Source organism: Bombina bombina, chromosome 1, assembly GCF_027579735.1.
Source record: "Bombina bombina isolate aBomBom1 chromosome 1, aBomBom1.pri, whole genome shotgun sequence".
Taxonomy (NCBI): Eukaryota; Metazoa; Chordata; class Amphibia; order Anura; family Bombinatoridae; genus Bombina; species Bombina bombina.
In genome coordinates, this window is record NC_069499.1 from 846,255,899 (window position 1) to 846,281,312 (window position 25,414).

The 25,414-nt window shown below is 42.0% G+C and overlaps 1 protein-coding gene across 4 annotated transcripts in view; it reads right to left on the bottom strand.

The window, feature by feature from the left end:
* Positions 1 to 25,414, bottom strand: part of NFAT5 (nuclear factor of activated T cells 5) — a 436,025-nt gene that overhangs the window by 48,154 nt on the left and 362,457 nt on the right. For all 4 annotated transcript variants that reach the window (XM_053699472.1, XM_053699473.1, XM_053699475.1 and 1 more), the window contains one exon: positions 21,101 to 21,249. In XM_053699472.1, the coding sequence (XP_053555447.1) occupies positions 21,101 to 21,249 (149 nt within the window). The remainder of the gene's footprint in view (positions 1 to 21,100; positions 21,250 to 25,414) is intronic.

Genomic DNA, 25,414 nt, shown 5'->3' on the forward strand with positions numbered 1-25,414 from the left:
CTTCAGAGCACGGACCACATCTAGATTATGCAAAAGACGTTCCTTCTTTGAAGAAGGATTAGGACATAACGATGGAACAACAATCTCTTGATTGATATTCTTGTTAGAAACAACCTTAGGTAAAAACCCAGGTTTAGTACGCAGGACTACCTTGTCTGAATGAAAGATCAGATAAGGAGAATCACAATGTAAGGCAGATAACTCAGAGACTCTTCGAGCCGAGGAAATAGCCATCAAAAACAGAACTTTCCAAGATAAAAGCTTAATATCAATGGAATGAAGGGGTTCAAACGGAACACCCTGGAGAACTTTAAGAATCAAGTTTAAGATCCACGGAGGAGCAACAGCTTTATACACAGGCTTAATCCTAGCCAAAGCCTGACAAAAAGCCTCTGGATTCTCTGCCAGACGCTTGTGTAAAAGAATAGACAGAGCAGAAATCTGTCCCTTTAGTGAACTAGCGGATAAGCCCTTTTCTAAACCCTCTTGTAGAAAAGACAATATCCTAGGAATCCTAAACTTACTCCATGAGTAACTCTTGGATTCACACCAATAAAAATATTTACGCCATATCTTGTGGTAAATTTTTCTGGTAACAGGTTTCCGAGCCTGTATTAATGTATCAATAACCGAATCCGAAAACCCACGCTTTGATAGAATCAAGCGTTCAATTTCCAAGCAGTCAGCCTCAGAGAAATTAGGTTTGGATGGTTGAAAGGACCCTGAATTAGAAGGTCCTGCCTCAGGGGTAGAGACCATGGTGGACAGGACGACATGTCCACTAGGTCTGCATACCAGGTCCTGCGTGGCCACGCAGGCGCTATCAGAATCACCGATGCTCTCTCCTGTTTGATCCTGGCAATCAGACGAGGAAGCAACGGAAAAGGTGGAAACACATAAGCTATGTTGAAAACCCAAGGGGCTGCTAGTGCATCTACCAGCACCGCTCCCGGGTCCCTGGACCTGGATCCGTAACAAGGAAGCTTGGCGTTCTGGCGAGATGCCCTGAGATCCAGATCCGGTTTGCCCCAACGAAGAATCAGTTGGGCAAATACCTCCGGGTGAAGTTCCCACTCCCCCGGATGAAAAGTCTGGCGACTTAAAAAATCCGCCTCCCAGTTCTCCACGCCTGGGATGTAGATCGCTGACAGGTGGCAAGAGTGAGACTCTGCCCAGCGAATTATCTTCGAGACTTCCAACATCGCTAGGGAACTCCTGGTTCCCCCTTGATGATTGATGTAAGCCACAGTCGTTATGTTGTCCGACTGAAATCTGATGAACCTCAGTGTTGCCAACTGAGGCCAAGCTAGAAGAGCATTGAATATTGCCCTTAATTCTAGAATGTTTATTGGGAGGAGTTTCTCCTCCTGAGTCCACGATCCCTGAGCCTTCAGGGAGTTCCAGACTGCTCCCCAGCCTAGTAGGCTGGCATCCGTGGTTACAATCGTCCAATCTGGTCTCCGAAAGGACATTCCTTTGGACAGATGAACCCGTGATAACCACCAGAGAAGAGAATCTCTGGTCTCTTGGTCCAGATTTAGCAAAGGGGACAGATCTGAGTAATCCCCGTTCCATTGACTTAGCATGCATAGTTGCAGCGGTCTGAGATGTAGGCGCGCAAATGGCACTATGTCCATCGCCGCGACCATTAAGCCGATCACTTCCATGCACTGAGCTACTGATGGGCTTGGAATGGAGTGAAGGACACGGCAAGCATTGAGAAGTTTTGATAGCATGGACTCCGTCAGGTAAATCTTCATCTCTACAGAATCTATAAGAGTCCCTAGAAAAGGGACCCTTGTGAGTGGTAACAGAGAACTCTTTTCCACGTTCACTTTCCACCCATGCGACCTCAGAAATGCTAGAACTATCTCTGTATGAGACTGTGCATTTTGAAAACTTGACGCTTGTATCAGAATGTCGTCAAGGTACGGAGCCACCGCTATGCCTCGTGGTCTTAGTACCGCCAGAAGAGAGCCCAGAACCTTTGTAAAAATTCTCGGGGCCGTAGCCAACCCGAAGGGAAGCGCTACAAACTGGTAATGCCTGTCTAGAAAGGCAAACCTTAGGTACCGATAATGATCTTTGTGAATCGGAATGTGAAGGTAGGCATCCTTTAAATCCACTGTGGTCATATAGTGACCCTCTTGGATCATGGGTAGGATGGTTCGAATGGTTTCCATCTTTAACGATGGAACCCTTAGGAATTTGTTTAAGATTTTTAAATCTAAGATTGGTCTGAAGGTTCCCTCTTTCTTGGGAACCACAAACAGATTTGAATAAAACCCTTGCCCCTGTTCCGTCCGCAGAACTGGGTGGATCACTCCCATCACTAAGAGGTCTTGTACACATTGTAGAAATGCCTCTTTCTTTACTAGGTTTGTTGATGACCTTGACAGATGAAACCTCCCTTGTGGAGGAGAAATCTTGAAATCCAGAAGGTATCCCTGAGATATAATCTCCAGCGTCCAGGGATCCTGTACATCTCTTGCCCAAGCCTGGGCGAAGAGAGAGATTCTGCCCCCCACTAGATCCGTCTCTGGAAAGGGGGCCCTGACTTCATGCTGTCTTAGGGGCGGAAGTAGGCTTTCTGGCCTGCTTGCCCTTGTTCCATGACTGGTTGCTTTTCCAACCCTGTCTGTAACGAGCAGTAGTTCCTTCCTGTTTTGGAGCGGAGGAAGTTGATGCTGCTCCTGCCTTGAAATTACGAAAGGCACGAAAATTAGACTGTTTGGCCTTTGATATGGCCCTGTCCTGAGGAAGGGTGTGGCCCTTACCTCCAGTAATGTCAGCAATGATTTCCTTCAAGCCGGGCCCGAATAAGGTCTGCCCTTTGAAAGGAATGTTTAGCAATTTAGACTTAGAAGTTACATCTGCTGACCAGGATTTAAGCCAAAGCGCTCTGCGCGCCTGTATGGTAAATCCGGAATTTTTAGCCGTAAGTTTGGTTAAATGCACTACGGCATCCGAAACAAACGCATTAGCCAGCTTAAGGGTTCTAATCTTGCTCAGAGACTCATCCAATGGTGCTGTGCGAATCGCCTCTTCCAGAGACTCAAACCAGAATGCCGCTGCAGCAGTGACAGGCGCAATGCATGCAAGAGGCTGTAATATAAAACCTTGTTGAATAAACATTTTCTTAAGATAACCCTCTAATTTTTTATCCATTGGATCTGAGAAAGCACAGCTATCCTCCACCGGGATAGTGGTACGCTTGGCTAAAGTAGAAACTGCTCCCTCCACCTTAGGGACCATCTGCCATAAGTCTCTTGTGGTGGCGTCTATAGGGAACATTTTTCTAAATATCGGAGGAGGGGAAAAAGGCACACCGGGTCTATCCCACTCCTTACTAATAATCTCTGTAAGCCTCTTTGGTATAGGAAAAACGTCAGTACACACCGGCACCGCGTAGTATTTATCCAGCCTACATAATTTCTCTGGGATTGCCCCCGTGTCACAATCATTCAGAGCCGCTAACACCTCCCCTAGCAACACGCGGAGGTTCTCAAGCTTAAATTTAAAATTTGAAATTTCTGAATCCGGTCTCCCCGAATCAGAACCGTCACCCACAGAATGAAGCTCTCCGTCCTCATGTTCTGCAAATTGTGACGCAGTATCAGACATGGCTCTCGTGTCATCGGCGCGCTCTGTCCTTAACCCAGAACTGTCGCGCTTGCCTCTTAACTCTGGCATATTGTATAATACTTCTTTCATAACATTAGCCATATCATGTAAAGTGATTTGTAAGGGCCTTGATGTACTTGGCGCCTCAAACTCACGCACCTCCCGAGCGGGAGACGGAGGTACTGACACGTGAGGAGAGTTAGACGGCATAACTGCCCCCTCGTTGTCTGGTGATAATTTTTTAAGCGGTACAGATTGATTTTTCAAAGTAACATCAATACAATTGGTACACATATTTCTATTGGGCTCCACAACGGCTTTTAAACATAATGAACAAGCAGATTCCTCTGTATCAGACATGTTTAAACAGACTAGCAATGAAGCTAGCAAGCTTGGAAAATACTTTCAATAAGTTTGCAAGCAATATAAAAAACGCTGCAGCGCTTTTAAAAAACACAGTTGAGTAACTAAAGAATAATTCAGTTATAGTCAACAATTCTTTAAATGTATTAATTAGCAGAGGATTGCACCCATTAGCCACCGGATGATATAAACGGTTTCTATGCAGAAAATATACGTTAGCCATGTGGAAAAAAATTCATGCCCAAAGGATTTATCACCAAAGTACCTCACAAAACGAATAACATGCCAGTAATTGTTTTGAAAATAAACTTCTTTAAATGTCATGCAAAGTTATTACTAAGCCTGCAACCAGTCGCTACCACTGCAGATAAGGCTTAAGCATTATTTCAGTATTAACAGTATTTTCAGAGTCAAATTCTAGTCCCTAGAAAATAACTCTACTGTGCATACATTTATCAGCCTGATACCAGTCACTACTACTGCATTTAAGGCTGTACTTACATCATACGGGTAACAGAAGTATTTTCTCAGTCAATTCCATTCCCAGAAAATATTGTACTGCACATACCTCATTTGCGGTGTACCCCGCATGCTATTCCCATGTTCTGAAGTTACCCCACTCCTCAGAATGCCGAGAACAGCCAGTGGATCTTAGTTACGCCTGCTAAGATCATAGAAAACGCAGGCAGTTTCTTCTTCCAAATACTGCCTGAGATAGAAAAAAAAGCACACTCCGGTGCCATTTAAAATAACAAACTTTTGATTGAAGAATAATTAAGTAAAAACTCCAACTCCTCTCGCGACCTCCTTCTTTGTTGAGGGTTGCAAGAGAATGACTGGATATGACATGTGAGGGGAGGAGCTATATAGCAGCTCTGCTTGGGTGATCCTCTTGCAACTTCCTGTTGGGGAGGAAAATATATCCCATAAGTAATGGATGACCCGTGGACTGAACACACTTAACAAGAGAAACAGAATTTATGTAAGAACTTACCTGATAAATTCATTTCTTTCATATTAGCAAGAGTCCATGAGCTAGTGACGTATGGGATATACATTCCTACCAGGAGGGGCAAAGTTTCCCAAACCTCAAAATGCCTATAAATACACCCCTCACCACACCCACAAATCAGTTAAACAAATAGCCAAGAAGTGGGGTGATAAGAAAAAAGTGCGAAAGCATAAAAAATAAGGAATTGGAATAATTGTGCTTTATACAAAAAAATCATAACCACCACAAAAAGGGTGGGCCTCATGGACTCTTGCTAATATGAAAGAAATTAATTTATCAGGTAAGTTCTTACATAAATTATGTTTTCTTTCATGTAATTAGCAAGAGTCCATGAGCTAGTGACGTATGGGATAATGAATACCCAAGATGTGGATCTTCCACGCAAGAGTCACTAGAGAGGGAGGGATAAAATAAAGACAGCCAATTCCGCTGAAAAATAATCCACACCCAAAACAAAGTTTAAATCTTATAATGAAAAAAAATTAAATTATAAGCAGAAGAATCAAACTGAAACAGCTGCCTGAAGTACTTTTCTACCAAAGACTGCTTCAGAAGAAGAAAACACATCAAAATGGTAGAATTTAGTAAAAGTATGCAAAGAAGACCAAGTTGCTGCTTTGCAAATCTGATCAACCGAAGCTTCATTCCTAAATGCCCAGGAAGTAGAGACTGACCTAGTCGAATGAACTGTAATCCTTTGAGGCAGAGTTCTACCCGACTCAACATAAGCATGATGAATCAAAGACTTTAACCAAGATGCCAAAGAAATGGCAGTAGCCTTCTGACCTTTGCTAGAACCAGAAAAGATAACAAATAGACTAGAAGTCTTTCGGAAATCTTTAGTAGCTTCAACATAATATTTCAAAGCTCTAACTATATCCAAAGAATGCAACGATCTTTCCTTAGAGTTCTTAGGATTAGGACACAATGAAGGAACCACAATTTCTCTACTAATGTTGTTAGAATTCACAACCTTAGGTAAAAATTTAAATGAAGTTCGCAACACCGCCTTATCCTGATGAAAAATCAGAAAAGGAGACTCACAAGAAAGAGCAGATAATTCAGAAACTCTTCTAGCAGAAGAGATGGCCAAAAGAAACAAAACTTTCCAAGAAAGTAATTTAATATCCAGCGAATGCATAGGTTCAAACGGAGGAGCTTGAAGAGCCCCCAGAACTAAATTCAAACTCCAAGGAGGAGAAATTGACTTAATGACAGGTTTTATACGAACCAAAGCCTGTACAAAACAATGAATATCAGGAAATTTAGCAATCTTTCTGTGAAAAAGAACAGAAAGAGCAGAGATTTGTCCTTTCAAGGAACTTGCAGACAAACCTTTATCCAAACCATCCTGAAGAAACTGTAAAATTCTAGGAATTCTAAAAGAATGCCAAGAAAAATGATGAGAAGAACACCAAGAAATGTAAGTCTTCCAGACTCGATAATATATCTTCCTAGATACAGATTTACGAGCCTGTAACATAGTATTAATTACGGAGTCAGAGAAACCTCTATGACTGAGAATCAAGCGTTCAATCTCCATACCTTCAAATTTAAGGATTTGAGATCCTGATGGAAAGAAGGACCTTGCAATAGAAGGTCTGGTCTTAACGGAAGAGTCCACGGTTGGCAAGTAGCCACCCGGACAAGATCTGCATACCAAAACCTGTGAGGCCATGCTGGAGCCACCAGCAGAACAAATGAACGCTCCTTTAGAATCTTGGAAATCACTCTTGGAAGAAGAACTAGAGGCGGAAAGATATAGGCAGGATGATACTTCCAAGGAAGTGACAATGCATCCACTGCTACCGCCTGAGGATCCCTGGATCTGGACAGATACCTGGGAAGCTTCTTGTTTAGATGAGAAGCCATCAGATCTATTTCTGGAAGTCCCCATATTTGAACAATCTGAAGAAATACCTCTGGGTGAAGAGACCATTCGCCCGGATGTAATGTTTGACGACTGAGATAATCCGCTTCCCAATTGTCTATACCTGGGATATGAACCGCAGAAATTAGACAGGAGCTGGATTCCGCCCATACAAGTATTCGAGATACTTCTTTCATAGCCAGAGGACTGTGAGTCCCTCCTTGATGATTGCCATATGCCACGGTTGTGACATTGTCCGTCTGAAAACAAATGAACGACTCGCTCTTTAGAAAAAAGCCACGACTGAAGAGCTCTGAAAATCGCACGGAGTTCCAAAATGTTGATTGGTAATCTCGCCTCCTGAGATTCCCAAACCCCTTGTGCTGTCAGAGACCCCCATACAGCTCCCCAACCTGTCAGACTTGCATACGTTGAGATCACAGTCCAGGTCGGAAGAACAAAAGAAGCCCCCAGAACTAAACGATGGTGGTCTGTCCACCACGTCAGAGAGTGTTGTACAATCGGTTTTAAAGATATTAATTGTGATATCTTTGTATAATCCCTGCACCACTGGTTCAGCATACAGAGCTGAAGAGGTGGCATGTGAAAACGAGCAAAGGGGATCGCGTCCGATGCAGCAGTCATAAGACCTAGAATTTCCATACATAAGGCTACCGAAGGGAATGATTGAGACTGAAGGTTTCGACAAGCTGAAACCAATTTCAGACGTCTCTTGTCCGTCAGCGACAGAGTCATGGACACTGAATCTATCTGGAAACCTAAAAAGGTTACCCTTGTCTGAGGAATCAAAAAACTCTTTGGTAAATTGATCCTCCAACCATGTTCTCGAAGAAACGATACAAGTCGATTCTTATGAGATTCTGCTAAATGTGAAGACTGAGCAAGTACCAAGATATCGTCCAAATAAGGAAATACCACAATACCCTGTTCTCTGATTACAGATAGAAGGGCACCGAGAACCTTTGTAAAAATCCTTGGAGCTGTTGCTAGGCCAAACGGCAGAGCCACAAACTGGTAATGCTTGTCTAGAAAAGAGAATCTCAGAAACTGATAGTGATCGGGATGAATCGGAATATGCAGATATGCATCTTGTAAATCTATTGTGGACATATAATGCCCTTGCTGAACAAAAGGCAGAATAGTCCTTATAGTTACCATTTTGAATGTTGGTATCCTTACATAACGATTCAATATTTTTAAATCCAGAACTGGTCTGAAGGAATTCTCCTTCTTTGGTACAATGAAGAGATTTGAGTAAAACCCCAGCCCCTGTTCCAGAACTGGAACTGGCACAATTACTCCAGCCAACTCTAGATCTGAAACACATTTCAGAAATGCTTGAGCCTTCACTGGATTTATTGGGACACGGGAAAGAAAAAATCTTCTTGCAGGAGGCCTTATCTTTAAGCCTATTCTGTACCCTTGTGAAACAATGTTCTGAATCCAAAGATTGTGAATCGAATTGATCCAAATTTCTTTGAAAAATCGTAATCTGCCCCCTACCAGCTGGGCTGGAATGAGGGCCGCACCTTCATGTGGACTTGGGAGCTGGCTTTGGCTTTCTAAAAGGCTTGGATTTATTCTAGACTGGAGATGGTTTCCAAACTGATACCGTTCCTGTTGGGGAAGGATCAGGCTTTTGTTCCTTATTGTGACGAAAGGAATGAAAACGAATAGCAGACCTAAATTTACCTTTAGATTTTTTATCCTGTGGTAAAAAAGTTCCTTTCCCCCCAGTAACAGTTGAAATAATAGAATCCAACTGTGAACCTAACAATTTATTACCCTGGAAAGAAAGGGAAAGCAAAGTTGACTTAGAAGACATATCAGCATTCCAAGTTTTAAGCCATAAAGCTCTTCTAGCTAAAATAGCTAAAGACATATACCTGACATCAACCCTAATAATATCAAAGATAGCATCACAAATAAAGTTATTAGCATGTTGAAGAAGATTAACAATGCTATGAGTATTATGATCTGATACTTGTTGTGCTAAAGCTCCAACCAGAAAGTTGAAGCTGCAGCAACATCCGCCAAAGATATAGCAGGTCTAAGAAGATTGCCTGAACATAAGTAAGCTTTTCTTAGAAAGGATTCAATTTTCCTATCTAAAGGATCCTTAAAGGAAGTACTATCTGCCGTAGGAATAGTAGTACGTTTAGCAAGAGTAGAGATAGCTCCATCAACCTTAGGGATTTTGTCCCAAAACTCTAATCTGTCAGATGGCACAGGATATAATTGCTTAAACCGTTTAGAAGGAGTAAATGAATTACCCAGATTATTCCATTCCCTGGAAATTACTTCAGAAATAGCATCAGGGACGGGAAAAACCTCCGGAATAACTACAGGAGGTTTAAAAACCGTATTCAAACGTTTAGATTTAGTATCAAGAGGACCAGATTCCTCTATTTCTAATGCAATTAAGACTTCTTTAAGTAAAGAACGAATAAATTCCATTTTAAATAAATATGAAGATTTATCAGTATCAATCTCTGAAACAGAATCCTCTGAACCAGAAAAATCATTATCAGAAACAGAATCAGAATGATGATGTTCATTTAAAAATTCATCTGAAAAATGAGAAGTTTTAAAAGACCTTTTACGTTTACTGGAAGGAGGAATAACAGACATAGCCTTCTTAATAGATTTAGAAACAAAATCTCTTATGTTAACAGGAACACCCTGAATATTAGATGTTGATGGAACAGCAACAGGTAATGGAACATTACTAAAGGAAATATTATCATGACATTCATTACAAACAACAGCCGGAGGAACAGTTACCACAAGTTTACAACAAATACACTTAACTTTGGTAGATCCAGCATCAGGCAGCGATTTTCCAGAAGTAGCTTCTGATTCAGGTTCAATCTGAGACATCTTGCAATATGTAATAGAAAAAAACAACATATAAAGCAAAATTGATCAAATTCCTTAAATGACAGTTTCAGGAATGGGAAAAAATGCCAATGAACAAGCTTCTAGCAACCAGAAGCAAATAAACAATGAGACTTAAATAATGTGGAGACAATAATGACGCCCATATTTTTTAGCACCAAAAAAGACGCCCACATTATTTGGCGCCTAATTGCTTTAAGCGCCAAAAATGACGCCACATCCGGTGACGCCGACATTTTTGGAGCAAAAACGTCAAAAAAATTACGCAACTTCCGGCGACAAGTATGATGCCTGAAATGACAAAGAAAATTTTTGCGCCAAAAAAGTCAGCGCCAAAAATGACGCAATAAAAAGAAGCATTTTCAGCCCCCGCGAGCCTAACAGCCCACAGGAAAAAAAGTCAAATTTTAAGGTAAGAAAAATTGATTATTCATATGCATTATTCCAAATAATGAAACGGATTGTCTGAAATAAGGAACGTTGAACATCCTGAATCAAGGCAAATAAATGTTTAAACACATATATTTAGAACTTTATATAAAAGTGCCCAACCATAGCTTAGAGTGTCACAAAAATAAGACTTACTTACCCCAGGACACTCATCTACATGTAGTAGAAAGCCAAACCAGTACTGAAACGAGAATCAGTAGAGGTAATGGTATATATAAGAGTATATCGTCGATCTGAAAAGGGAGGTAAGAGATGAATCTCTACGACCAATAACAGAGAACCTATGAAATAGACCCCGTAGAAGGAGATCATTGAATTCAAATAGGCAATACTCTCTTCACATCCCTCTGACATTCACTGCACACTGAGAGGAAAACCGGGCTCCAGCCTGCTGCGAAGCGCATATCAACGAAGAATCTAGCACAAACTTACTTCACCACCTCCACGGGAGGCAAAGTTTGTAAAAACTGATTTGTGGGTGTGGTGAGGGATGAATTTATAGGCATTTTGAGGTTTGGGAAAATTTGCCCCTCTTGGTAGGAATGTATATCCCATACGTCACTAGCTCATGGACTCTTGCTAATTACATGAAAGAAAAGGCTATCTTGTGAAAACACACAGCCACCTCTGAGCTCCAGCCTCAAGGCAGCAAAGCTGACCCTAAGCCATCGTAGGAAATCATCCCACATAGAATGTTGAAATATATCGAAGGCAACTCTCATCCAGGAAAAAATCCAGACCCTAGAAGAACATCCAACACCAGCAGCATATGAAATCAGTGGTGGGATGAAACACCGTGAACCCCCCACTGAAGCAGGAGACCAGATTAGAAAACTGCCACAGCAGGACTCAAACCCCAAGCCTTCAGCTACTAGGCAGGGTAGAGATCCCTTAGGCTACCTAGACCTGCATAAACTAGAAGAACACGGTCAAGACTCCGCAGGAAACAGGCTCAGTTCAAAAGTATTGGCAACGACCGAAAACAAAGAATACAAAATTCTTCGAACCACACCTCAGAAGAAAAAGGAGGGGTCTAAAAGGGAACGACCCCATGGGGGAACTACTCTGACCATTATTTCAATCGTTCCAGGACACCTACACAGCTCCATCCTAAGAGAGACCACTCCCAGTACCAGAATCCAGCCCCATGACCTCCTGCACACAGGAAACTGTATTCAGAAACATCCCCGAACGAGGACAACGCATAGGAACCCTTTTCCCCAGCCATAGGCATGGATAAGAGATGAGAGAACGGTGAAACCAAGTGATAAGAGACCATTTGGCCATACCGACAGCTCAGTTGAACAGACAACCACAAGCCCAACATCAAGGTGCAATATGACTGCCCCGGATGATCCTGTCAGATCCCACCGGAGAGACAGCAAAGCTAACCCTCAGGCAGATACCAGAAGGGACAAGTGGATGTTTCAAACCTAAAAGTTTGAAGCCAACCCACCCAGGACCGATCCAGATCCGGAATCCTAACTCTCAGACAAGAGACATGGTCACAAACTAGACTGCCAGACACCGAGACCGGTCAAAGTTCAAACCCCCTGAGGAGCTGTCAAATTACCTAATATGAAGAAGTGCACCCTGGGCAGTGTATCCACATCCCAATGTCCCTGGACATTGGACACTTGAAAAAGATTCAGACCAAAGAGCCTAAAAAGACATCTTAAGAGGCCTAAGAAAAAGGGCAACCAGCACCAGGGGGAGTGTCTGAAACCAGGACCCTCAGTAAACCCAAAAGTAAGATCTCTTAGAGAGTCGAAGAAGAACACTCCCTACTAAAAGGTCCCGGGATTACTCGAAACAGGCTCTATTTGAAGGAAGAAGGGCTGAGTCAGCCCTGCCGGGGATTTGGACCTGTGATCTTGATCTTTAAAAACAGAATTTATGTTTACCTGATAAATTACTTTCTCCAACGGTGTGTCCGGTCCACGGCGTCATCCTTACTTGTGGGATATTCTCTTCCCCAACAGGAAATGGCAAAGAGCCCAGCAAAGCTGGTCACATGATCCCTCCTAGGCTCCGCCTACCCCAGTCATTCGACCGACGTTAAGGAGGAATATTTGCATAGGAGAAACCATATGGTACCGTGGTGACTGTAGTTAAAGAAAATAAAATATCAGACCTGATTAAAAAAACCAGGGCGGGCCGTGGACCGGACACACCGTTGGAGAAAGTAATTTATCAGGTAAACATAAATTCTGTTTTCTCCAACATAGGTGTGTCCGGTCCACGGCGTCATCCTTACTTGTGGGAACCAATACCAAAGCTTTAGGACACGGATGAAGGGAGGGAGCAAATCAGGTCACCTAAATGGAAGGCACCACGGCTTGCAAAACCTTTCTCCCAAAAATAGCCTCAGAAGAAGCAAAAGTATCAAACTTGTAAAATTTGGTAAAAGTGTGCAGTGAAGACCAAGTCGCTGCCCTACATATCTGATCAACAGAAGCCTCGTTCTTGAAGGCCCATGTGGAAGCCACAGCCCTAGTGGAATGAGCTGTGATTCTTTCGGGAGGCTGCCGTCCGGCAGTCTCGTAAGCCAATCTGATGATGCTTTTAATCCAAAAAGAGAGAGAGGTAGAAGTTGCTTTTTGACCTCTCCTTTTACCGGAATAAACAACAAACAAGGAAGATGTTTGTCTAAAATCCTTTGTAGCATCTAAATAGAATTTTAGAGCGCGAACAACATCCAAATTGTGCAACAAACGTTCCTTCTTTGAAATTGGTTTCGGACACAGAGAAGGTACGATAATCTCCTGGTTAATGTTTTTGTTAGAAACAACTTTCGGAAGAAAACCAGGTTTAGTACGCAAAACCACCTTATCTGCATGGCACACCAGATAAGGAGGAGAACACTGCAGAGCAGATAATTCAGAAACTCTTCTAGCAGAAGAAATTGCAACCAAAAACAAAACTTTCCAAGATAATAATTTAATATCAACGGAATGCAAGGGTTCAAACGGAACCCCCTGAAGAACTGAAAGAACTAAATTGAGACTCCAAGGAGGAGTCAAAGGTTTGTAAACAGGCTTGATTCTAACCAGAGCCTGAACAAAGGCTTGAACATCTGGCACAGCTGCCAGCTTTTTGTGAAGTAACACCGACAAGGCGGAAATCTGTCCCTTCAGGGAACTTGCAGATAATCCTTTTTCCAATCCTTCTTGAAGGAAGGATAGAATCCTAGGAATCTTAACCTTGTCCCAAGGGAATCCTTTAGATTCACACCAACAGATATATTTTTTCCAAATCTTGTGGTAAATCTTTCGAGTTACAGGCTTTCTGGCCTGAACAAGAGTATCGATAACAGAATCTGAGAATCCTCGCTTCGATAAAATCAAGCGTTCAATCTCCAAGCAGTCAGCTGGAGTGAAACCAGATTCGGATGTTCGAACGGACCCTGAACAAGAAGGTCTCGTCTCAAAGGTAGCTTCCAAGGTGGAGCCGATGACATATTCACCAGATCTGCATACCAAGTCCTGCGTGGCCACGCAGGAGCTATCAAGATCACCGACGCCCTCTCCTGATTGATCCTGGCTACCAGCCTGGGGATGAGAGGAAACGGCGGGAACACATAAGCTAGTTTGAAGGTCCAAGGTGCTACTAGTGCATCCACTAGAGCCGCCTTGGGATCCCTGGATCTGGACCCGTAGCAGGGAACTTTGAAGTTCTGACGAGAGGCCATTAGATCCATGTCTGGAATGCCCCACAGCTGAGTGACTTGGGCAAAGATTTCCGGATGGAGTTCCCACCCCCCCGGATGCAATGTCTGACGACTCAGAAAATCCGCTTGCCAATTTTCCACTCCTGGGATGTGGATAGCAGACAGGTGGCAGGAGTGAGACTCCGCCCATAGAATGATTTTGGTCACTTCTTCCATCGCTAGGGAACTCCTTGTTCCCCCCTGATGGTTGATGTACGCAACAGTCGTCATGTTGTCTGATTGAAACCGTATGAACTTGGTCCTCGCTAGCTGAGGCCAAGCCTTGAGAGCATTGAATATCGCTCTCAGTTCCAGAATATTTATCGGTAGAAGAGATTCTTCCCGAGACCAAAGACCCTGAGCTTTCAGGGATCCCCAGACCGCGCCCCAGCCCATCAGACTGGCGTCGGTCGTGACAATGACCCACTCTGGTCTGCGGAATGTCATCCCTTGTGACAGGTTGTCCAGGGACAGCCACCAACGGAGTGAGTCTCTGGTCCTCTGATTTACTTGTATCTTTGGAGACAAGTCTGTATAGTCCCCATTCCACTGACTGAGCATGCACAGTTGTAATGGTCTTAGATGAATGCGCGCAAAAGGAACTATGTCCATTGCCGCTACCATCAACCCGATCACTTCCATGCACTGAGCTATGGAAGGAAGAGGAACGGAATGAAGTATCCGACAAGAGTCTAGAAGTTTTGTTTTTCTGGCCTCTGTTAGAAAAACCCTCATTTCTAAGGAGTCTATAATTGTTCCCAAGAAGGGAACCCTTGTTGACGGGGATAGAGAACTCTTTTCCACGTTCACTTTCCAGCCGTGAGATCTGAGAAAGGCCAGGACGATGTCCGTGTGAGCCTTTGCTTGAGGAAGGGACGACGCTTGAATCAGAATGTCGTCCAGGTAAGGTACTACTGCAATGCCCCTTGGTCTTAGCACCGCTAGAAGGGACCCTAGTACCTTTGTGAAAATCCTTGGAGCAGTGGCTAATCCGAAAGGAAGCGCCACGAACTGGTAATGTTTGTCCAGGAATGCAAACCTTAGGAACCGATGATGTTCCTTGTGGATAGGAATATGTAGATACGCATCCTTTAAATCCACCGTGGTCATGAATTGACCTTCCTGGATGGAAGGAAGAATAGTTCGAATGGTTTCCATCTTGAACGATGGAACCTTGAGAAACTTGTTTAAGATCTTGAGATCTAAGATTGGTCTGAACGTTCCCTCTTTTTTGGGAACTATGAACAGATTGGAGTAGAACCCCATCCCTTGTTCTCTTAATGGAACAGGATGAATCACTCCCATTTTTAGCAGGTCTTCTACACAATGTAAGAACGCCTGTCTTTTTATGTGGTCTGAAGACAACTGAGACCTGTGGAACCTCCCCCTTGGGGGAAGTCCCTTGAATTCCAGAAGATAACCCTGGGAGACTATTTCTAGCGCCCAAGGATCCAGAACATCTCTTGCCCAAGCCTGAGCGAAGAGAGAGAGTCTGCCCCCCACCAGATCCGGTCCCGGATCGGGGGTCAATATTTCATGCTGTCTTGGTAGCAGTGGCAGGTTTCTTGGCCTGCTTTCCCTTGTTCCAGCCTTGCATTGGTCTCCAAGCTGGCTTGGCTTGAGAAGTATTACCCTCTTGCTTAGAGGACGTAGCACTTTGGGCTGGTCCGTTTTTACGAAAGGGACGAAAATTAGGTCTATTTTTTGCCTTGAAAGGCCGATCCTGAGGAAGGGCGTGGCCCTTACCCCCAGTGATATCAGAGATAATCTCTTTCAAGTCAGGGCCAAACAGCGTTTTCCCCTTGAAAGGAATGTTTAGTAGCTTGTTCTTGGAAGACGCATCAGCCGACCAAGATTTCAACCAAAGCGCTCTGCGCGCCACAATAGCAAACCCAGAATTCTTAGCCGCTAACCTAGCCAATTGCAAAGTGGCGTCTAGGGTGAAAGAATTAGCCAATTTGAGAGCATTGATTCTGTCCATAATCTCCTCATAAGGAGGAGAATCACTATCGAGCGCCTTTATCAGTTCATCAAACCAGAAACATGCGGCTGTAGTGACAGGGACAATGCATGAAATTGGTTGTAGAAGGTAACCCTGCTGAACAAACATCTTTTTAAGCAAACCTTCTAATTTTTTATCCATAGGATCTTTGAAAGCACAACTATCCTCTATGGGTATAGTGGTGCGTTTGTTTAAAGTAGAAACCGCTCCCTCGACCTTGGGGACTGTCTGCCATAAGTCCTTTCTGGGGTCGACCATAGGAAACAATTTTTTAAATATGGGGGGAGGGACGAAAGGAATACCGGGCCTTTCCCATTCTTTATTAACAATGTCCGCCACCCGCTTGGGTATAGGAAAAGCTTCTGGGAGCCCCGGCACCTCTAGGAACTTGTCCATTTTACATAGTTTCTCTGGGATGACCAACTTTTCACAATCATCCAGAGTGGATAATACCTCCTTAAGCAAAATGCGGAGATGTTCCAACTTAAATTTAAATGCAATCACATCAGGTTCAGCCTGTTGAGAAATGTTCCCTGAATCAGTAATTTCTCCCTCAGACAAAACCTCCCTGGCCCCCTCAGATTGGGTTAGGGGCCCTTCAGAGATATTAATATCAGCGTCGTCATGCTCTTCAGTAACTAAAACAGAGCAGCCACGCTTACGCTGACAAGGGTTCATTTTGGCTAAAATGTTTTTGACAGAATTATCCATTACAGCCGTTAATTGTTGCATAGTAAGGAGTATTGGCGCGCTAGATGTACTAGGGGCCTCCTGAGTGGGCAAGACTCGTGTAGACGAAGGAGGGAATGATGCAGTACCATGCTTACTCCCCTCACTTGAGGAATCATCTTGGGCATCATTGTCATTATCACATAAATCACATTTATTTAAATGAATAGGAATTCTGGCTTCCCCACATTCAGAACACAGTCTATCTGGTAGTTCAGACATGTTAAACAGGCATAAACTTGATAAGAAAGTACAAAAAACGTTTTAAAATAAAACCGTTACTGTCACTTTAAATTTTAAACTGAACACACTTTATTACTGCAATTGCGAAAAAACATGAAGGAATTGTTCAAAATTCACCAAATTTTCACCACAGTGTCTTAAAGCCTTAAAAGTATTGCACACCAAATTTGGAAGCTTTAACCCTTAAAATAACGGAACCGGAGCCGTTTTAAAACTTTAACCCCTTTACAGTCCCTGGTATCTGCTTTGCTGAGACCCAACCAAACCCAAAGGGGAATACGATACCAAATGACGCCTTCAGAAAGTCTTTTCTAAGTATCAGAGCTCCTCTCACATGCGACTGCATGCCATGCCTCTCAAAAACAAGTGCGCCACACCGGCGCGAAAATGAGGCTCTGCTTATGCTTTGGGAAAGCCCCTAAGAAATAAGGTGTCTAATACAGTGCCTGCCGATATTATTATATCAAAATACCCAGATAAAATGATTCCTCAAGGCTAAATATGTGTTAATAATGAATCGATTTAGCCCAGAAAAGTCTACAGTCTTAATAAGCCCTTGTGAAGCCCTTATTTACGATCGTAATAAACATGGCTTACCGGATCCCATAGGGAAAATGACAGCTTCCAGCATTACATCGTCTTGTTAGAATGTGTCATACCTCAAGCAGCAAGAGACTGCACACTGTTCCCCCAACTGAAGTTAATTGCTCTCAACAGTCCTGTGTGGAACAGCCATGGATTTTAGTTACGGTTGCTAAAATCATTTTCCTCATACAAACAGAAATCTTCATCTCTTTTCTGTTTCTGAGTAAATAGTACATACCAGCACTATTTCAAAATAACAAACTCTTGATTGAATAATAAAAAAACTACAGTTAAACACTAAAAAACTCTAAGCCATCTCCGTGGAGATGTTGCCTGTACAACGGCAAAGAGAATGACTGGGGTAGGCGGAGCCTAGGAGGGATCATGTGACCAGCTTTGCTGGGCTCTTTGCCATTTCCTGTTGGGGAAGAGAATATCCCACAAGTAAGGATGACGCCGTGGACCGGACACACCTATGTTGGAGAAACTGGGTTTATTGTAGTCAGGTCCATTAACCAACTGTGCTACCTCACTGGCCCACAAGCCCTTAGCATGAGAAGTGATATCACCAAGACCCATAAAGAATCAGTCTCCCGGAAAATCCTGTACCTCACAGGAAAAACGGTGAGAGCTTCAACTCTTGGCACACAAGTCGACCAGGAGATGCCAGGGAAAAACAACAGGGAGTAACCCCTGCGCGTAAAACATATTGAAAAGGGAAATAGTAAGGACCTATCCAAACCTCTCAACAGATGACCTGACCACCCAAAAAGGGCAAAAAAGTAGCCACAGCAACCTACAAGAGGTACTTGCGACTAGGCCACAAAAAACAGACATCCAGAAGACACCAAGAGTGAAAAAAAACGAAAATTGTCACCCATCTGGTACCCTCAACATCCAGAGGTCATCCAAACCTCAAAACACATAGGAAATGGAGGAATTTCGATTCCAAGGCCAAAGGCCTCTCACGAGGAGCCTCAGCAGGCTCCGAGACCGGAACCCCCTTGACAGTAGGAACGGGAGGTGGCCCAATGTAGTCCCTCCGTCTCCTAGTATGGTAACAAGAACAAGCGAACACTTATCAAAGTAAACAACCCAGCACCCGAAAAGGTAACCAGCACACCGGCACCACGTGGATGACATGAACTGTAAGGAACAGCAGCTAGCGCCCGACCAGTACCCGCCTGGTATGAGAACACTCCGAAACTGTCCAAGAAAAATCGAAGCCCCCAAAGGGATCGATAAACTATAAACATAACTATGTCATTATATAAAACTGTGCAACTTCCAAAAAAGTGCTCACGCGACCACAAAATCGCAAGTATTAGTTCCAGATAAGAACGTTTCCCAAAACGGAAAATCATCACAGACCTGAGCTTCATAAAACAAATTAAACACATCCTAACCGGACCAAAGAAAATGAAGGCAGCACCCGTGGGTGAACGCTCAAGAAGAATGGGTGCGCTAATAGGACCAGCCGATCAGAGGCCCCAATCTCCTAAGCTCAGAACTGGAACAGATACTTAAAGAAAAGAAAAACAGAGACATCAAGGAGATTGGCTTCATCCCCATACATCTAACCCAGTTTGTCATCCAGCATGGAAGATCCCTCGGCCCAGTAGGACCGGAATCCTTCAGCACCGCCAAAACATGCCTTAGTAGTACACAAAGCCGTGCCAGTCTATAACGGAGGGCAAAATGTTCCCCCGCTGGATCGATAGACGACCCCCGCCCCAAGGGAGGGGCCCCTGAAACCTCAGAGGCCATCGCTTCCCCAGAAGGTCGAACTGACTCAGGCGATCTCATGCTTGATGGACCCTGGTTAACAGAACACAGACAGTATCTTAAAAATACTTCTCTTGGGAGATATAAATGTGCCAGCACCATAGATATGGCCATGCGGAACCGTACCGTAACCTCTGGAGGAAACGGCCGCCTTCCGGAAGAGTAACGGCAATAGGGACACCTGCTTGCGTAGCAAAAGAAGGTTCTGGGGCACACGCCTCACGGGACATGGAATCCTCAGAGGCGGATGGCTCAACGCACTCTACATTCCCCGATTCGAGGTAAGAGACTACTCTAGAACGGTAAACGGAAAAAAAAACTGATGGGCATGGATAACCCGGGCCATTTCATACTCCTCACAAGATGTATACTCCGAGTCGGAGATGTTCGTCTCTAGAAAATCAGAATCCTCCATAACTTGGAGTTTTTCAAATATGGACTAAGACTAAACGGCACTTTACACCCCCAGTGGCTGGGGCACTCACCACCTCCTGTGAACCAGACAACTAACAAACAGACTCTCTCCGTCGCCACTCGGTCAGGGTATTGAAATGGAATTACGTGACCACACCCGGTCACGAGGTGCACCGTGTAAGTCAGCAAAAAAGGTGCACCAGCCCAAAAGGACCGAGCAGTCTGATAAGGCCATTATGTTCCGAATAACCATGAGCCCAAGCATCACTACAGATTAGCAGACAGATCACATAGCAAAATAATTAAAGCCCCCCCCCCTGTTCAATACCCCCCCACAAGAGATATTAACCATTGATTCCATTTTAAGATAAAGGAGTCCCACTGGGACCCCGACCTCTTTCGTTAACATTACATTCACATATCAAAATAAAATGAAGCGATCTTACAGGAATCTACGCCGTGAAACAGGAACACAGCTCTTCAAGTGTGACAGATAGTAGCATTGCTTCTGACATGTATTTGAGTGAATAAAAGCAGGCAGCGAAACTCGTCAACGCTGATTGCCAAGGAGCTGTTAACATGAGTCGGGATGGTTTCGCAGAGACGACACTCCCTGCATCTCCGGACTCTAACTTTCATCCATGCTCTCAATGAGAGGCTGACAGGATTACTTAAAACTCCAGTCCCATTTCGCTACTACCCTCTACAAGAGACTATCTTCAATCTTCTGACAATTCTCTGATAACCTCCTGTGACGAAAGGCAAAGAATTACTGGGGGATGAGGGAAGTGGGTGAGGTGTTTAAGCCTTTGGCTGGGGTGTCTTAGCCTCCTCCTGGTGGCCAGGCTCTGAATTCCCAAAAGTAAAGAATGCAGCTGTGGACTCTTCCCGTTTAAGAAGGAAACCAGGGTTTTCACCTACTCTTTCGCTTATGTACTTTAATGCTTACTGGAAGTCTATGAACCAGTGCTGATATAGATCAATTAGAGTGTGAGGAAAAAAAAAATATCTTAAAGACATCTTCATCAACCTATCAATATGTGCAATTTGTTAGGTAATAAAAATAAAATCATAGTAATAAATGTATATCCTACTAGGGGTTCCTGAATGTTTATCTCCACTGAAATTACATTAAGATGGAAAAAGTTCCCATAAAAATTAAAACAACAAAAGTGAGTAAGATACTAAATTCAGAAATAGTCCAATATGTGATAAAAACAGGACATATATTTTAAGCTCTCCAAAGCAGGACCCCACGCCTCCTATTCAAGTCTAATTATATTGTACTGTATACGGCAACGATCATATATTAGGCTCTGCAAAATACTGTGGAGCTATAAAAATAAATGATAATAATAATAATTTAATAAGAGGTACCCTGGAAGACAAACCCACTTTATATGCAGGCGAGGATCTTTGCTCTCCTGTGAGGAGCTCCATAGGGGCATCTTCGTTTTTGATTATACTGCTTGATTTGATTGGAGATCCCCGTGAACTTGGAAGTAAATTAGCTTGCTCAAGGTTTCCGCCAGATGGATTTGGTGCTGCAAGATACAGAATAAAAAACAAAAATAAAAACAACATCAACACATTCACTACTGTGGCTCAAAGATCAGTACATTTTATTTAATTGTCATCAGTATATGATCTGTATGAAACAGGTACTCTGCAATGTCCCAGACTATCACCTTTATCAGTTACACATGATAACAATATTGTTTTATTATGCATAACTAAACTAAAGATTTTATATTACAATCTCAAGCAGTTTACTTTAATAGTACAAACTACAAGTTGCAAAAAGACAAATAGGACTGCAGGACTGTTCCAATTCCATTTATCTATATCTTGCTTTTTTCTCACTTTTTTAATAAATTCTTGTTGTACAGTCTTTGACAGGTGAAATAATGACTCCAATTATGGAAGTAATCGGATGAATGATACTGAGAGCACACTTGGTATTTGCTTGATGAATAAAAATAGAAAACTGTATAATCAGAGAAGAAGCCGAGAGCACTTTGTGGCAAAACGTCTCACATTCCCATCTGTTCTCTCACTTAACAGTTACTTTATTCTCTCTGTTCCTTTCCCTGCTTCCTTGACATCATGAGCTATTAATTTCCAAGCATTGTGGGAGCCTTTGATAGGAATCCAACGTCTGGCCAGGAAGGCATTCTGAAACAGAGGTCTGACATACCAGGCCCTGCATCACCTTCCTGATCACAAAATAGCATGAGGCTTCTTACACAAAAGCGCGTGCATTCAACTGCATAATGTCTATGGGTATATCAAACCTATCACTACTAGAAATGGACTTTCATTTTCTTCTAATATAGAAAAGGTTAGTTTAGAAAAAGCATATGAATTCATGGAAACTAAATGGACAATGTCAAACTAGCATATAATATGCATACATTTTATTTTGTTGATTTACTAAAGTGTCTTACATTTCCCCAGGTTAAAGGGAAATTACTGCTGAGTATAACAGTAGCACAGTACCTACTCAACATGCTAGTATTGTTGCAAAAATGAGCAAGGTAGTGGTAAAAAAAAGCTGGTGACATTACAGATTGGTAAAAGTGATGGCGGCGCCCAGTACAAAATGTAGAGCTTTACCAACTGGATTCTGTATTGTGTTAAAATAAGAAAAAGGCTTTAACCAGTTAACGACCACAACATACATTGTACATCACTGGTCGTTAAGGGGTTTCCTGCCTATAATAGCGCGGGTCTCACCACCAAAGGGAAAAACCACACTATTATACCCTCGTGCAACTAGCGGCGAAACCGTAATATTGAAAAAAACAAGGCCCATAGAAAGACCAGCATTGTTAAGGGGTTAAAGAGAGCTGCAGGTACAGGAGGTAAAACAATAGAATATTAAGTAGTTACCATGTTACTGTAGTTGTACCCAGCAATTTAATGTCCTTCTATGGTATAATATTTTGCAAGAGTTGAAATAGTAAGGTCCTAATTTAATAGGGTACAAAATAATTTTTGGAGCAAACCATGTAATGGAGGTGGTTGTAAATATATATTCAGATATCTGCTTCATATTCATAAAATAGGCCTGTGTATGGCTCACTAATTATGATTTTTTTTTTAAAACTAAAATATCTCAGACAGCAACTTACTATTTGAGGAAATTATGAGGTATGTTATTTTCTTGGCAGGCACGGGGTAGGAAGACAGCAAACCTTTTCAGTACTTCACTGTGTTCAGAGGTTTCAAATGCAATTTAAAAGAATTCGAAATAGCTTTTCCCTTGGCAAATATTCTAGTGCTGTCTTGATACACCAGGGCTATTCTGGGTTGGATTACATAGACAACAAACAGTATATATTTTCATTGGTGTCTGCACACAGAAATGAACACCGGACCAGCAGATGGGTGCTATCTTGTAACACATGTGCTACAATAATTTACACTCACTGAATGATGCAATACATGGAATTCTGCTGGTTCTGAAAATTCCCACATGTGTTTGTATGTTTAAGGAATTAGTGGAAGCTGTTTGCCCTCTCCTCTTTATTCCAAATCACCGGTCAACTCCAAAACATCTACCATTCATAAACCTGCATTCTTTTATCACAAGAGAATGCAAAGGCAAATTAGACTACAAAAACAAAAGTCACATGTGGAGCCCAAGGACATTGGCAATAAACAACGATGCCAGTAGCTTGAAAGGGACATGGGAATCAAACTTCAATAATTCATATAAAAGGATACAATTCTATTCAGCTTTAGATTTTACTTTTATTATCAAATTTAAATCTTGGTACACTATGGTACATATGAAAGCATACTGAAATAGGCTGATTGTTAAAAGTGACATAAAACAAGTTGGGATCGAGACAAAATATAATAATATGTACTTACTAATTACTTTACCAGCAAATTTATACTGTAGTGCCTCGCTATTAACCATTTCTTTTTTTCTTTCTGTGGCTGTATCTATATCTATTTTTGTTTAGGTAGAATACAAAAGTGCACAGGGATCATCTGCTGGAGAATGCCTAGAAGCTGTGAACTCAGTTGAAATACAATGCCTGTATCTAAACACTAAGGGGGGGGGGTGGAGTTGGCTGCTCCAGGCAGCTTAGCTATGTAATTAATTTTGCTTATTTTTTAAAATTATTTTAATCTACTTGCCAGCAATTTTTAAAATTTTTTTTAGGCAAACTATTTTTAACTAGCCATTTTAGGATATGCACAGATCTCAACCTGTCTTATGTCCCTCGCAGGGAAATAATCACTCAAAAAGTTTGAAAAACAGCACACCAGTCCTTGTGGGGCACGGAATAAGAGGACCTGCCAAGTCCCAATGCACAATCCAAAAAACAAAGGATATTCCAGCCTCCAATTATGTTCAATTATAAATGACTAAGAGCCTTCAATAGGCTTGAAACGTTGTATGTTTTGTTCTGAGGACCCAATGTGGAAATAAAGGATCTTATTAAATTTTGGAGGCTTGAATATCCTTTGTTTTTTTCCTTTAAGGGAAATGAAAGTCAAAATTAAACTTGTGCGATTTAGATTGAGCATGAAATATTAGTATACGTTTCTACTAAGCATATCAAGATAACAAATACATTGATAATATAAGTAAACTGACAAGTATACCTAGGTACGCTCAGGATCGACAATGTGCTACCTATATGTATCTTTTGTCATTGGCTTACCAGATGTGTTCAGCTAGCTCTCAGTAATGCATTGCTGCTCTGTACCCAATACATTAAGAAACTATATATACTGTATATGGGATGTATATATCACTATAGTATACTAGTTATTAAAGAAAAGTTACTAGTCCATTCAATGCTAAAGATAGGAAAAAAAGTCACATTTTTACTCGCCGCATGTGTGTTTATATATATATATATATATATATATATATATATATATATATATATATATATATATATATATATATATATATACATACATACACACACACATACATTCTCCATCGTAGAAAAGGCACTCACTGGTCTTCATCCAAGTATCATATTTATTTCCAAAATTTTACAGAGAATGCCTTTTCTACAACGGAGAATGTTAATATGATTATTAAGTGCACCCTGGCAGTTGTGATAACTGTGTAAGACTGTGCTTATCCTTTATAGGAGATTGGTATATATATATATATATTATATATATTAAAAGCTTCTAGCCCGGAGAAAAAAAGTTAATAGGACACTCAATGTTAAAGATTGTTAAAAGTCAAATTTCGAACTTGTCCAGGAATAGTGGACCTATATATACATACATACACACAGTGTGTAAAAGAGAGCAAAACAATAGCTCTCTTTTCTCCTTTATCATTTTCTCTCTTATGGTCATCTGAGTATTCCATTTATCGTACCCACACTTGCTTATGCATATTAGATGCAATATCAATTCTCTAGGTCCTATGTCCCTAGTACTGGCCAGTGACTCTAACCCTATATTATAACTTAAAGATTATGTCATAGGCATTAGGTTATATATGGCCTTTAATGTGCTCTCCGGTCCCTATGACAGCCAATATATTGGCTACAGTGGACATATTGTACTAATTTAATTTATCTAATACTCGAGGCACTAATTATGAGAAAACATAATATATGTAAGAACTTACCTGTCAAATTAATTTATTTCATGTTGGCAAGAGTCCATGAGCTAGTGATGTATGGGATACACAATCCTACTAGGAGGGGCAAAGTTTCC